General features: G+C 40.9%; 1 protein-coding gene across 1 annotated transcript in view; it reads right to left on the bottom strand.

The window, feature by feature from the left end:
- Positions 1-782: 782 nt before the first annotated feature.
- The window catches only part of CRYBG3 (crystallin beta-gamma domain containing 3), a gene marked incomplete at its 5' end in the record, with an annotated part of 46,621 nt that continues 31,000 nt past the window's right edge, over positions 783-16,403 (bottom strand). The window contains 5 exons of the mRNA XM_026083372.1: positions 783-2,356; positions 3,837-3,996; positions 4,610-4,768; positions 7,005-7,128; positions 10,480-10,619. Of these exons, the coding sequence (XP_025939157.1) occupies positions 2,268-2,356; positions 3,837-3,996; positions 4,610-4,768; positions 7,005-7,128; positions 10,480-10,619 (672 nt within the window). The remainder of the gene's footprint in view (positions 2,357-3,836; positions 3,997-4,609; positions 4,769-7,004; positions 7,129-10,479; positions 10,620-16,403) is intronic.

Genomic DNA, 16,403 nt, shown 5'->3' with positions numbered 1-16,403 from the left:
CTGCCACTTCTGGTCAGAAGGGAAAGAATTAAAAAAAACTGGCCGTAGTATTTAACCTCTACCCCACCCCATCTTCATTTTAATGTGAAAGTAATTGGAAACTGTAATGGGAGTCTGCATCTTCAACACTCATTTGAGTAGATTCTGTTGGGAGTAGTGCAATTATTTTAATACTTGAATATCTGAGTTTAATATGCAAAAACTAACAAACATACCAGGATAGGCATTTGATACACCTATCCCTTTTTTGTCTGTTTGAAAGAAAATAATTTTGTTCAGGAAAATGCTTGACATCTGCTTAAAACAATATTATTGTAGTTAGTTTGTTTAAAAAAAAAAAGAGAACAAGCAAAAGGTTCTTCCTAAAAAGTTTTATACAATTAAAATATACATGCTTAGCATTTTACATTCAAGACCTTAGTACAAAAAAGCCTGCTTTACTTCATTATGTAACACTGACACACCAACTATGATTTAGTCAATCTTGGTTTAAACAGCTGGAGCTTTTTACACATGCTTTTAAAATTGCATATGGAAAGCAAAAATCTATATGTAGAACACTTGGTATACTGACTTACATAGAGCTAAACAAGTGCTTTAGTTGGAAAAATATATACATTTGAATGTTACTTAAACAACATCTGTAATTTTAGAATGCAAAATAGTAAGTGCAAGTAGGTAGTTTTTTTTAAATAGTACTATATAGAACTCCATTTCATACAAAAATAGACATCCATATGTTTTACTTTTGTGGCAAACAAACAAGGGTGTTTTTTTGTGTGTGTGTGTGGTTTTTTGTTTTTTTTTTTTTAAGGATGAACCTGCTTGAATGCACAAGTGGAATAGTTATAGCTTTTGGAAACTAAAATAGTATCTTTGTCTTAGATTAGCTAAACTCTTTAAATAGAGATACATACCCTGAATATACAAATAAGGAAAGACAATATTACATAGTCAATGAAGTAGACTAAATCAGTGACATCAYTGAAATTAAATGAAGATACCAATGATGTAAGGGACTTCCCTCCTGGGGACTTCACAGCCCTACAAAATGTCTCCAGCTCCTTCTTATTATTTGTCAGTATTGAGAAAGGAACAGGCCTTTTAAGCCTGCAACAGCTGAAGTCCARTAAGGTATTTTGCGCTCTCTCAGAGGTTAGCTAGTAGGATAGTTGCATAGTATTGAAAGTGAGGAAATCACCAACATACCAAGGGCTTGTCTTCATTAGTCTAATTCCTCATCCAAAGGTTAAGATGCACATGTTGCTGATGAGAGTGAAGTTAGCATGCAGTACATGGTTCCTCTGATAGTAAGGAAGTATTGGAATGCAGGCTGTTAGCACCTTTGAAAATGTATACTATGGTGAATTATTTTGTGAAGGATTGCATTAAATTAATTTATATACATCAAAGAAAATACAGCTAGAGTAAATCATTACTGCTCTAAATTCAGCTAGCCCTTATAGAAATCTAGCCTGATCCAGGATAGCTTCTTCTCTTTTGATATGTGCACATATGACTGTATGTTAAAGCTCATTTTTAGAGACAACTCTCTCACAATTTCATGGGTTGGAAACAGCCCATGGGTCAGCAAAATAAATTCCTGAATCTAGAAATTTGGTACTGTTAAAACAAATGAAGGCAATTTTACTAGTAATGGTAGGGAGGTAAAAGTTAGTTATGCTTTTTATACTGTTCCGTTTTGCTCACTGAGCTGGGAATTCCAGTTCAAAGTTGTCTTTTCATGAACAGAATAAACTGCACTTTAGCAAGAGAGATGATTTGAGATTCAGGATCTCTTGGAGGCTAACCAGTTTTACTTGGTATGTAAAACAGTCCAACTCTACCTCATTCAAGCTCATTAGTGCATTCATTCTTCAGTGAGTTTCCATCAGCTTTTGAGAGGAAGGTAAAGGCAACATTTCTAAAGTGCCTTTTCCATATTATCTTGCAGTTCATGTCCCGCAAAGCTTCCGTCCAGTCTTATGCATTTACTTTAATACTTCAGATGAGCAGTAATAGTGAATTTCATAGGAGTGGCCTCTAAAGCCTCAGATCAGAGCACAGTCCCTGTGGAAGACATTAGATCAACTTCACCTCCTCCAGATTTGTGCAAAAATTCAGTTGAATCAGTGCTTGGCGTGAAGGAGAGCAGAGAGGATTTGCTGTTTAAGGGTCCAGTGGTATGTGACTTCAGTAGTTCTTTTTCTCCAAATGTTAATAATCCACATAAGGTCATCTTCCCAAATCTGTGTGGTGGGTTTTACTCACAGTATTTCAATGTCCCATTTTTGTGAATGTTCATCTTCTATAGGCTGATTCATAATGATGTGGTTCTTGTCATAATAGTTTCCTCCTTAAAACAAAACAAACTTGTGAAGGCAAAAATGTCTACAAAGAAATGCTCAGTCTATATATAATCTTAAAAGGTGACTGAGTAGGAAAATCAGCTGAAAACTAGAAATTCCATCAGGGAGGGGCCAGTGTCTGCTCTTACACCCTCTGTACATTTGTCAGCTGACTATGACCTACAGCCAAAGAATACAAGATTCCTCCATTCATTAGGTAGCAGAGGATACCACAAACTGGAGTCTTCAAATGCATTTCTGTGCACAGAAGCAGCACTACTAAAGAGATTTTGCTTTTGGCAGGTCCTGACCTCCTGCTGTGTATGCATGGATTTTTAAGGCACATATTGCTACAGGAAGAGTACACAGATTCATGGGATTATTTGGTATAGCACACAAGACAGATATGTTTCACCTGCAAACTTGCAAAATACTTAAATTTTTTCTCTCCTTTGGATACATGTAGCATAGAAAGGACAGTGCATTTTTACCATTACACCATAAAGAAAAAATCCACCAGAAGAACTGAGAGCTCCTACAGATTTATCATCAAGTTGCATCTTCCCCACTCCATCCTTCAGCATCAGATTTTGCAGTAAACTAGGCAGCAGCTTTCTGATATTTTAAGACTTGCCATCAATATTACCAGTTGGGATTTCACTTTGCATTTAATGGCTTGGTACTAAATATTTATGAATTAGTAATGGTGGTTTAACTCCTTAGTTCCAGAGGCCAGAAACGCTGTTAGTTTAACATTATTGGGCTGAGAATTCATTATCAGTAAGTTTCAGTTGCAAAGATCATATGTGTAATGGCCAGTAGGACATTCAGTGTAAATGCTGATGTCTTCAACTGTGGGATGTGCCATGACCCTGGTCTATAAGCCCTGCAGAGGGGGTTAGGCTATCACTTAATTCACTTAGACCTTCCTTCTGAGAAGACACCACCATGGAGTTCCCAGTCTCATAACCAACCACTTACTTACTTACAGAATCATTGTTCCACTGCCTTCCCCTAGGGATAAAACCTACCAGTGGGGATTCAAACAAACTGTGTTCTAGGAGCAGGCATTCGTCACTGAGGTGGCTCTCCAAAGACAGGCAAGCAGGACTAGGACTTTAGCACACGGATTTTTAACTAGCCTGAAAACATTACAGAGTGAGCACGTCTCTTTTTGAGCCACACCTATTCCTTGGTTGTTTTTCCTTCACCATTTTGTCTTCTGTATCTGCTATTTCTTGTCATCAGTATTACTGAACTCCCTGAAGTAAAATTGGTTATCAAAATAAACCTCTGGGATCAGTTATAAAGAGTAAGGTTCTCCCCTGTACCCACTTGTCTCTTGTCTCACTGTCAAGCAACTGAACATAAGCCTAACAGGAAAGACAGGAGTCAGTATTTGATCTTCAGTACAAAAGAGCTGGAAGACTGCAATTAACCACAATCAAAAATGCATGTAGAACATGTGAGGTTTTTTTTTTTAAATACCTTTAATATCAAGCACCAGCTTGTTGCTGAGGTATGAACTGATGGTTCCATCCTCATTGAGTCTCCACTTTTGCCTGTCCTTCCTGTGTTCTGCCCAGAGCGCGACTTTGGCCCCAGGCACATCTCTACCACCGATGACATCCAGGCAGGCATCATTAGCCTAAGAAACAGGAAGGAAACTATGACATCGGGGCCACAAAGCCTGTTTTGCGTCTCACTAGTTTCTGTTTCAGGCACCGAGCACATTAAAGTAATCATGCTGTGGCTGGTAATAAGCCTGGTGAGCAAACTAGAACAGATTATTCAGCGAGGGACTAGTTGGTCAGTCACAGAAGGTGGTGTTTGTTACTTTAGATATTTCTTATACTAAGTGATCACTTTTTATATTAATAACAGAATGTAATAGGGCAGCATTATGCAAAATCACATACAGCCCTTCTTAGCATATTACTTCTTTTTAGAGAAATTCCAAACTCTGTAACAATAACAAACCTTCTTAACTTAAGACTTTATAAAGACAAAACAGGTGCCTACTTTCAGGAACATTAGTCTCATTAGACAGCTGTGAAAAAGGCATCAGGTTTGCCAAAGCATTTAGAGACAGATTTGATCTGTCTACTAAGAGAATCTAGGTTATAAGAGGTTTTGGTTCAAAATGCATGGGAGAGGCCAGAAGCTACCCTGGTGTTAAGGCTAGCCTATGGTAAAAGGCAAAAAGTGAAGGTGAAAGGAGAGCAGGTAACATAACCCACTTCCAGCATGTGGAAACTCACCTTGGATTTGAAGAGTCCCCGACAGTAGTGCCAGATCTGGTTATTCTTGCCATTGTATGGAGACACACACACTGATGTTGCTCTTATATCTGCTAGGCTTCCAGCAACTGTCAAATATTTACCTTGCGCTCGGTTCCTGACTCTGAGGTACACGGCTGGCTGAAATAGTGTGAAGGAAGACTGTTATAGCACACAGATTATGAAAGTCGGCAGGAGAATTCCTCCCCTTCATCTTAGGTCAGTTTTCCAAAGCTCCCACTTTGGAAAGTTACAGACAAGGATGTTAAACAATGGGTTTGGCAGGAATGAATGGGCATATAAAGCAGCAGCAAGTACTTCTCACATACAGCTAGATGGCTGCAAGCAGCAATGGCTGTGGGGTTTTTTTAGTATATTTATGTATACAGAACATAAATAGAACATATATCCTGTGATATGCCAATGCGTTCAGTACGTTCCACTCACTCCAAGGCCAGTAAATGGGCTCTACTCTACAGGCTTTTTATTCTCAGGACACAAAACTTACTGAGTTGCATGTCCAGCAACTTCAGCCCTATTAACTGGAACATGTGTCAGGGAAGTTAAACCTTGGCTTTTGAACATACACAAAAAATAGGGCACTGACTTGGCATCCCTGCTTACCCAGGTCACTCAAAGAACCCTGGGGTTTCAGCTTTTGCTCCATTACTCATTTATGACCAATTTCAGAGCTACTAAAGGACGCTGAGATATAAAGGGCAGTTCTCCTCCCTTTCCGCCCATTCCCCAGCTCCAGCATAATTTGTCTTCCAGGAGCTCTGAACCTCCTTTTTTCATATAAAAACAAACCCTAAGTCAGAGACAATAAAGCCTCTCTCCCACCATGCATCCATAAAGCAATGCGTATAGTTAATTGAGTACAGCGTATAAGTACTTTAAAAGGAGAGGATGCTATTTTTAAAGTCACTCAGCAAATTGTTGTTTCTCATCATGCATTAGTTTGAACTGTTTCACTTTTTCTTGCACTACTTATTAAATTGGCAGACTTTTTTTTTTTTAATAATAGAAGGGGGGGAAGAGGAAATATATTCTCAAAGTGGTGCATGCTTGCAATATTATTCCAATTTCAAAAAGAAGAACGTACATACCCACAACAGTGACAAGCACAGCTAGCTGACTACACAAACTCAAGAAAGCCTTCTTCAGTGGAAGGATTTAAAAAAACAAAACCAAAAAGAGCAACACACAAACCCCAAATGCCAAAAACCCAAGCAAAGTATCTGAAGTACTATTTCAAATACTACTCCCACTGTAAGAAAGGAAGCTACCAAATAGAAGAGCTCTTCAGATCACTGGTTGAAGAAAGAATTCTGTTTTTAAGATCAGCACAAATAATTTTCAATATTATTTGCAAAACCAGAGCCAGAATGGGATCCCTTGCTTGCTACCTAAGTATTCCAGGGAGCAATCACCTTTTCGGACTAACCAATCATTTAAAAAATGCCCTTACTTTTCTGGGGTGGGGGGAAGCGTGTTAGTCTAACTACTGCTGACATTTTGGTTCACTGCAACGTTTCCTCAGATGAATCTAGTGTTTAAAAATAAAGCAGCAGTCCTCACTAAGTGAAAACAAGTTGTTCTGTGAGCAGCAGAGCTCACGAAAACTCTTTTCCTGTGGTGTTRCTGCTCACATTCCCTAAACACACTCCTCTGTCCTCCCTCCCGGGCATGCAGCAACACCTGTGGCAGTTACTTTGGCACTTGTGTGTGGTGCTGACTACCTGGTGCACCTTGGATAGGCAGAGAGGCGGAATAATACCTGCCTTTCCTTGAGTGAAGGGCACTTGGTTCAGTCTTGCCTCATTCTGGTGGCCACCTTTCACAAAACTCTTAAGCATTTTGTGTTTTTGAGACCGAAATCTTTGAATTAGGTGGAATTTGGCATTAGTTGGGGTGAGACAGAGAGGGAAAACCTGGTGGGACTGCATAAGCTTTGCTTCTTTTGGAAAGCCAGGCTGCAGCACAGTAAAACTTGTTCTTGCTTCCATTTATGCTAATTACAAAACAAGCCAATACAGAATTGGTTTTCTCATTATTACTGTTTTATGGTAAAAATGTAAAAATAGAGCATCTACAGAACATGCTATTGAACCACTCAGAAAAACAAAACTTGTCTCCAGGTAACCAGGAATTATTTCCCTTTAAGAGCCTAATACAGATCTCAGTAACTGCCAGTGGAGGAGTTCTCTCCTTTAGTAATCTTTCAGTAGGTCCCTCTGGCTGTCACCATTTGGCCTGATTTAAGGAGAACAACGCTGCTTCCTTATACTTAGTAGTAGAGCTGATACCTGTGCACTAACCTCTCAATAAGAAAAAACAAAAACAAAATTGTGCTCATACATTTTTCTTACAGTACCTGCTTTATAGGACGAAGGGAACCAATTACTTTCCAGCCACTGTAATCATTCCAGTTTGAAATCTCACTGGGCTGCAGCAGAATCTGCTTTCCTAAAAAATTACATCCTTCATATGCAATCCACCTGGAGATGGAAAACACAACATGAAAGACTACATGTTAGCTATAGCAAAACTAAACAACAGGCTTGTAGTACCATACTCTTGAAAGCCCCCAAACTCTCCATAGTAGTGATGTATTAAATCTGTATTATGGTTTCCCAAATGCCATTCATTTTAGTGATTTAACTGTTTTCTTCTAAAATAAGACCGGTTTTCTGTTTGTGTACCTTAAATTTGCAAACTTTTTAGTTTCCCCCAAATTTTCCCCATGAAGATGAAAACCTCTGTCTGCGTGAACCCAGATGGGAATAATGCAGGTTTCACTGGGCATGCATCAGGAAAAGTAGGAAGCCACACATCAGAGAGCAGCACTTGCAGGCTTTTCACAATAGTACATTTTAATTATCAGAGGACAAAAAGGGATCTTGTCCAATGTTTTATTTTGTTATAGCTAAATAAAGCTGTAAAAAGCTATTCCACTTGTCTGAAAATGCAAACTCCAAAAACTCTAAATCGCTGTAACAGAATTTCCTGTAGTGAGCATATATGGACCATAAACATGGCTGAAACCATTAATACRGAGTTAAAACACCAGTACATGCAGATCCCTTGTTATTAGGCATCTGCTCCGCAGATACTGTGTTGCTGCTTAGCCTCAGGAACACAGATAGGTTTTTGTTTATATCAATAGGACATTGTTGTGCAGACTGTGAATCCTAACTGTTGGACTCATTACCTCATCTGAACACAAAGCAAACACTGTTTTCCCCAGATTACCTGTTTTACAGGTCAGCTGCCAAGAACAGGAGCGATGGCTGCACTAATTGTTTAAGTCGATGAGGAAACATCCATGAACAGCGCTCACAGGACCTGTAATTTACTTTCCCCATTGTGTGTGATTTGGAGAAACAGTCAGACATCCTTGCTAAGGACTCCACAGAGGCTAAAAARTGCAAACAGTGAACTGCCTCTTAATGAGGTCGTATCACTGTTTCTTCAAGTAAGTCCCATACCTCCTAGATAACAGATATTCTGATCAGCCTGACAACCATTATAATGTCTTCCTTATAAATCTAACACATTTCTGACTTTTTTTTTTTGCAATGCCTTCTGCAAAGTCATTGAGAATTCAGTGTTAATATCAGTCATGTTTGAAATGTGGTTTCTGTTGCCAAAGCAGAACTTCATAGGAAACAGCCAGGAGAGAGGGGAAGGGCTGTAACAGCGATAATCATCATCTGAAGCTGGCGTGAGCAGCTTGCAGTCAGCAGGACAGACGGAACCTCGGAGCACCTTGGCCCTCAGGCCACCTTTGCCAAGCCACAGTCCAGCCTTGTGCTGTTTCTTGTGAAAACAGTCTGCTAGCTCAGGAAGGCTGTACCTTGTACCTACACATGGCAGCACGATGCCACTGCATGTAGGTACAGAAATCTTATTTTGTCATTTGTCTCAAGCTGACAAACGGCTTTGGGACAAGGAGCCAAGAAAGCTCTAAATCTGCCTTCTTGAACTGGATCACAGGTAAGGCAAATCAACCTTTCTAGGATGCACCACAGACTTCCCACAGTGGCCTGTCACTCACCCCCTCAATCTAGGTTTCCCCTTTTCAGAGTAGGGGAAGGCAGGACGTGGAGGTCTCTTTCCTGGGGAACATCACAGAGCTCCAAGAAAGCCCAAGCTAGGCAACCTCTCRCTCTGCCCTGGCTTTTCCCAATGTCAGAGACCCCATTAGCCAGGCTGGGGTACCAGGGAGATGGTGCCGGGCTGCACTGTTGTGCTCCCTCTCCCATGTGTGGCCCCAAAGGCCCCCTCCCATTAGAGCCACCTGCGTGGGCCCAGGGATTCACCCCCAGGGTGGTTGCAGGCATCAGCAGGCACAGGGATGAACTGCTGCTGCCACACACCTGAGCAGAGGGCAGAGACAGCTCACAAAGAGACACCCCTGGCTGACTGCACTTTAGACTCCAGCACCTCTGTGGAGGTAGGAAGATTTATACATTCCCACAAGAAGCGTCAGGTGTTACTCCCAAAGACGACTTTCCCGTCTCCAAACCAGCACAGATCACATGGGAAATGTGTGTGTGCTGTTGTTGGCCTCAAACCGCAGCTGCTTGCCGCTGTCAGTGGGGGCACTTCAAAGACAAAAGCAGCAGCAGATGATCATCTCTATAAATATTCAGAAAGGGCAAATAGGCAAAGTGGTGTGGAGGAGGTTACAGTCATCACAGGCCAACAGCTAAGTTACTAGCGACAGACTGCTCTTTTAAAAAACAAAACAACAACAACAACAAAAAAACCCTTAACCTACCTTTCAAGAAAATGCTTGCGTGAAGTTACTGAAACAGTCCGCAGAGCTCAAGGGCATTACCTACGTTAGACTTAGGCTTTGTACTAACTTCAGCTAATTGGAGGAGTACTCAGCAGTGTTATCACAGATACCCTTAGAGAGGCTGCAGCTTTTAGGTGGTAACTGAGTAGGTGCATTTGAAAAATTCATCATAAAAAATGGGGATATATGTAAGTAGTGAATTGTCTACACTCATTCCTTGCCCAACTAATTCAAACTTTGCATGGTTTTTTGTCATCCCTGAAGAGTGCTCAAGAAAATTATAGCCTTATGTACGTGAATGTGGGGAGAAAGGTGGGAAAAGGTTAAAAATAAACAGGAAATATGCATCACTTCTGAAGAGCAGCAGTTTCCAGTCAGTCTTGGTTGCAAGATGAGATGCTCTGAGTTCTTTGTTGTTGCTGTCTAAGCAGAGGCCTGAAAACTTGGCCAAGACAGAGCACACGGCACTTTCTCCACAAGATGAAAGGGGGAGATGGAAAGAGGTTATGAGGTCACTTCCGCAGAATAAGATGGTTTTCACAGAAGAGCCTGGGGGTTTATTCACAGTCACAGAGGGGTTAAACTAATAACAGATGCAAACTCCTGCGCCGGCTGCCTGATCCACACCGAGTGTGTCTCAGAAGTTGCTGCCTCTGTGGCAGCCAAGCAGCACGTGAAGCTTTGCTGAACCACTGCAGTGCTTCACGTTAAATCACTGCAGTTTATAGTTATTTTACAGCCAGCTAATAAAAGTAGTCCAAGTTTAATCTACCCATCTTTGTGAGTCAGCAATTGAAACTGGTTTACTTTTGGTTCCTGGCTAGAACAACAGGCCCTAATGTTCATTAGTGTATAGGGATAAAAGGATGATTCTTACATGTGGAAAATACACTCTCTGCCCACAGTATACGATTTCATATTGTCTCAAAATAAAAGTTACAATGTAAAACACACCCTATGAAAAAAGCAGTAACTGAGAGAAAACTCACACTCAATATTTGCTCCTATAATGCAAATCTGACAGGAATACTCCTTCCATACTTACAATCCACTTCTCACCCATACAGACTGAGTGTAAAAATGAAGGTCCTCATTCAGCACAGAACTGATGGGTTCGCTGAAGTGCAGCTCTCTGCCCTTGCAGCTTTCCAGAGTGAACAGACTGATGGAGGGCTCAGCAAAAACCTGGCAGGGAGGGAGAAAAAAAAGCAAGTTTTTGTTTTGTTTTGTTTTTAACTCAGACCAGTCCAACTGCAGTTGTTTGGTATGATACTTGCATTTGCCCGTTTCAGTTTTGCTGCTTCATGCTTTTGGATTAAACCAYGCTCCTTCAACAAATATAACAGCAAGAAAAAAATACATTTGTATACCAACAAAGCACACATAGCTGAAACATACTGGATTTACCAGTGGCTTTGTCACCAGAGCATAGAGTCCGCTGGCACTAGCCAGGCATTGAGTCGCTTAGAGGTGCAGAGAGGTGCCTGCTTGCATTTGGAAAGTCTCTCTATGATCTTGACTGTGTCATTAGGGCCTTGCTCACTTTTAAAAATCTGGTCTATTTATTTACTTGCAGAACAGGTTACAGCAGTAGTTTTCAGCATGATCTGCAGATTGCTTCGAAAGTAATGAGGCAAACTACAAGTCTGTAGTCTGTAGACTTAAATAAGTTGTTTAGTGGTCCAGTGGAAAATCTTAGGGATTTGCAAACTGGAAAAGGTTAAAAAACTCAGAACACACAACTATAAAATTCTGAATGCTTGTAACAAAAATTCGTATTTTTCTTCTGACAATCCTGAAAAATTAGCGCAATTAGTAACCACTTCAATGTAATGTGGAATTGCAACATTTTTTACTGAACATCTTCCTATACAGCTGAGCCATTTCCTGTGAAACCAAATAAGGTCAGCTTACATGGAAGTGTAGTACAGCCGTAAGATGGACCAAAAAGCGCAGGGGAATACATTTAAATACAAAAAGGCCGTGCCTTAGTACAAAGAAAACTTGTACAGTTTTTTTGGCATTTTTAATGCAAAAATCATAAGGGAAGTATCATAACCAAAATCACAAGTGCTGGTATTTTGTATCTTGATACAGCTGGTAAAGGAAGAGGTAACAGGTCTGACTAACTGCTTCAATTAGCAGCCTCTCAGGGGAAGTCACCTCTGCATTTTTCTTTGGAGATGTTATCCTGACACAGCTAGCCCAGTGCCTGCTTTTGCAGCAAAAATATGGCCTCAGGTGAAAAAAGCATGAATGAAACAAAATCTTGAATTAAAGTTGACATAAGCACTGAGTAATTAAGAAAACATAAATTTCATGTTTGAAGAGGCACATGTATTGTAGTGAAGTGCCTCCGAAGAGCTCGGCTGTGATTCAGGACTTATGAATTTACTGGCACTGACTCAGTGCACTTGGTATGTCACTGGTCGTTCAAATCCTGCCTCAGAGAACTTGCTTTCCTCTGCTAACTGGCGCAGGGACAGTGTCAGTCATGTTGCACTCCATGAACAGGGAGTTTGCCGAGACATTTTAAAGAAGAACTTGGGATTATCCACTTGGAGAGACTTTGTAAAGCCTGTTAAGACTCCTAAAAAACCAATCTTACAAAATAGAAACAGATTAAAATCCATAACATCCTTATTTTTGAACACCTGGTCTTCCCATGTGCCTTCTGCTGTGTGACATGGGTCAAATTGATGGTGCGTGTTTAAAGGGTTACTTTGAAATCTAGACCAGCGGACCTAGTGCAGGCAGCTACTTCTCAGGTTGCGGTGCTCAGGACGGCAGTCTCCTCACCCTCTGCTCTGCCAGAAGCCTGCTCCCCTGGTACTGGCTTTCACTGCAGTGGAGACCAGAACATGTCCAAAAGGGAACATTTTCACAACTGAATTAGCAAGCACAAGAAATACCCTTTGGCATCTTTGTGGATAGATACTGTTACCAAAGGCTAAAATTTATCTTGCCATTGAAATATCCAGTAAAATCCATTACAGACAGGGATGCTGTGCTACACGGACAAGTCATCTGACTGGGTATATCCATTTATAAACCAGGAGTCAGGACAGCAAATCGGTGGAGCCAGCTAAACCGACTCTAGCTCTGCTGTGGTTAAGGTTGTTTGAACTCGAAGGGGCTGAGAGAGCCCAGCAAGGCCGTCTGGAGTTGCAGCCCACCACACGCAGCAGACAGTACTTGATATCTGCTGCAGGCACAAGGACYGATACCACCTCAGAAGGGCTCCACTGATCTCGGCACAGAAGTGAAGCACAGAAAAAGAAAACGTTGCTGGCTCAAGCACTGAAGCTCTCGTATTTCCATAACCATATACAGAGGAATGAGCCGATTACTCACTTTATACCATTTTACACCAACAGCTGGCAGCAGCGACTTGGCCTGGCTTTTTTTCTCTGATTTTGTTTCATACCTCCATGGAAACTACCAACAGTAAATAGCTAGGTTTCAAGGCTAAGCCACTATACTTACTATAGACACATCTTACTTGCCACCCTTCCTTGCAGAACGCCGAGATGCATTTTCACCCATTTTCAGGCTGAAGCRCCATCCTCTATGTCTAGGTCAGGATTGCCTTAGCTTCCCCTTTTACAGTTATTTCAAGGAAAATATCTCAAATGCCAGCCTGTGTGAAAAGCCTGCCAATTACAAGAATGACAAAGCACTAAACTCATCTAGTCTGATCTTTGTGCATTAAGGAACTGCCCTGCTTAAACCAGAACCAATACAGTTTTTAAAGGTCTTGGTGTTCTTTTCTTTTTTTTTAATGCCAATGTTCAGGGAGAAACTCAAAGAGATTTAATATATTAAAGAGGCCGGCGATTAAGGAAGGCTATATTTACCTAGCATTTCAAGATATGAACACCCTTGTGAACTGTTAAATACAATGATATTCTTTACTTAACAGGTGTGGTAGTCTATGGTTAATACACTGCATGATGCAACGGTAATGACAAAGCTTTTTTCCCCTCTCCACAGTGTTATTTCAGGGGCTGGAAGTTAAGCCATGGAAATCAAATGGTAAAATCTCTTGCACAGTTCACCTCAGCTCAGACATACCTCTCAGTGACTTCCACCTTCATTCGACACAGAGAAGCTATGCACTAGGCATTTTTCACAATTCAGAACAGAGTTTTATGTTTTGTCCGTTCAGAAAAAAAATGCAAGCAAGACGGAAGAATTTCATATTAAACACAGATTAACGCAAGATGAGTGTCCCTTCAAGGCTTAGATGCTTGAGCCACCGAAAAGAAATACAATGTAGAGACACACAACCAAGTGCTGCTACAACTGAAAACCATGTGAACTCACACACATGGTCTGCAACTGTGGATAATGTATAGATAATTTTTCATTATTAATTTTATGAAAGTTATTTCTAATCATCCCAATTGGAGAAGGGCTCACCCCAAAACATACTTTTCCTCACACCTTTTTTTGCAATCTTAGGTTTTGCAGACTTCAATCAGAAAGCCTAATGAAAGCAAAGCAAGAAATCTAAATAACTTATATGGGGCCAAATGAAAGCATGCCTGCAACCTGCTCCTGACAAGGGTTGGTGCACTTCCCACCTCCTGTCCAGGCTGCCCTGCTGCTACGCAGGCAGCATTCACCAGAGCTTAACTGGAGCTTCAATAGCTGTACTACAGTATCCCTGCAAAAATCCTTACTCTTTAATCTTGGCTTTTGTAACTTGTTATTTACAGCTGTCCTCCCTGCCGTTGCACTTGCCTGGCTACTCCCTTCAGTGTGGGAAGGATGCCTGGCTGAGGGGAACGAAGCCTGGGCTGGGAGACAGCAACACCCAAGGTCCAGTCCCAGCTATATCAAATGACTCAYTGCCTGGCCCTGGGAAACAGCAATTAATTTTTGTATCTGATTTTATTACTTACCTCAGGGGAATGCTGGGAAGATTAGTTAACACCTGTATTTAACTTAGAAAAGATAAGCTACATAGAAATACAGGAATTGTCACGACTGAGCAGAGGAAGAGTAAGTAAGGAATGCCTCAAAAAAAAGGGGGGGGGGAAGGGGGGGTGTTGCACAACCTACAACCCAGATCTCATCTAGAAGTTATGAGACTGATTTAACTTTAACTCTGAGGTTAACATTTTACAAGGAAAATTGTTCTCTGCAGCAATCCTGGATATTCTTATCCTTATAACTTGCACCAAAGAGTATGGGGAGTTTTACAAAATAACATGCCTGACAAAAGGCAGAGCTAAAGCTGAACCCTACTTTGTAAGAACATCTCAAAAGGGTCTCCATCCTGAAAGATACATGGCAAATACTCTTCCAGTATTGGACAGGCGCCATGACAAGCAACCGTGGCCCCGGGAAGGCCTGGCTGTGTTTTCGGGTGCCCTCGCGCAGTGCCAGAGCGGTGTACACTCCCTTCTCACCATTTCTTGGCACAGCCCGAAGTGAGTCCTTGCTGACTCCAGGGCAGGGAAACCRGTGCTTCTGCAGCAAGTGCAGGCTGATCCCTTAGCCCGTGCGATGATTTTACCTGCCTGCACAGTGGATATTAACATTAATGCCAGGAAATTTCATCAACGAGCACTTCTTGAGTGCTTTGGGATTTTCAGATGAAAGGAGATGATGACAGGCAAGCTACATGTGTTTGAATGTTCCTGCTGCTACTAGGTAGATATGTACCCTTTTAATGTAAGTGGGTCTTTCAAAGTGCATTGCTGCCTGTTCATTTAAAGAAATACGTTACTGTGAGATTCCCCTTCCAGCAGTCTTTCCCCACTTACAAAACAGGACATTAAAAGACCTCCCGGACTTTCAGAGGCAACCCTATCCACAACAGCAGAGGCCATGTAATATATTGCTATTCAATTTACAATCCAGCTTCGTACGCAGGTATTGCAATACTGTTTTTCTTCCCAGACTACTGAAAACAAAGGATATTTTTTTCTTGTTTTCAAGCTACAGATATGCTTAGTACCTTCTGGCTAACCTCTCATTAACCCTTGGCTTTTCCTAAAAATTCCCAGGACACCACAGTCTACTCTGAATTTGAAGGAAACGGAAGAGCAGGGAAAAAATACAGGTAGGACCTCATAAACATTTACTTTGATTATTATGTGCCTCAGGGACTAAGCCAAGAGGGGAGAGAGGTTCCTGTAACCACTTCTTGCCTTCCTCTCTGACAACAGTAGAAGGAGGGGCAGATACAGGGAGACAAATTTCAATCTCTCAATTCAATTTAGGGCATTTCAAAAACATGTTTTACATTAACATAGACATTAACACAGCTCAATCCATCCAAGCCTGAAGAAAAGGAAAAAAAAGTCCATACCAACACCCACCACACCTCTGAGGACTGAAACAACACTGCCCTTGGATTAAGAGAGCACTTTCCCCGCTCTCTTTATGAACCCAGATTAATTTTTGCTTTGCTACTTTCTGAAAAAACACCAGAGGAAACTTTGTTTCTAGATATGTGCTTAATTCCTCTACCCTGGCAGGACATAAATGGGGAAATAACCAAAGCGGAACAATGTTAATTTGAATTTTATGAGAAATGTGGGGGGAGGGAGAAGACGGGGTAGCATGTCATAATTAAATAAAGAAAACTTTGCTTTTCAGCTCGCAAAGAACATCCCTCCAAGAATTAAATGTTAGAACAAAAGTCAGCCAACCTAAAACACTGTGACAGTAATCAGACTATCCCTAGTCGAGATTGCTTTCCTATCCAAATTCATTTTGTGTTGCTCTGAAATTTTTATTTTCTCTAATTGTCCTAACTCAGTGATTTAGAATGACATTTTTCATTTTATTATGTGATTAAGCTCTTAAACAAACAAACTATATTTTCGGCAGTTTTCAAAATAAAATCTCAAAGTTTACTTTTCTAAAAATAAATCTTATCTTACTCCACTAAAACTGTTTGCTAAATGGGCTTTAAATCAGCAAATGTTTTGGTTGCATCAAAATCGCATTTTC

Source organism: Apteryx rowi, unplaced genomic scaffold, assembly GCF_003343035.1.
Source record: "Apteryx rowi isolate R43461 unplaced genomic scaffold, aptRow1 scaffold_60, whole genome shotgun sequence".
NCBI lineage: Eukaryota > Metazoa > Chordata > Aves > Apterygiformes > Apterygidae > Apteryx > Apteryx rowi.
The sequence above is the reverse complement of the archived record's forward strand: the minus strand, read 5'-3'. Positions and strand labels throughout refer to the sequence as shown.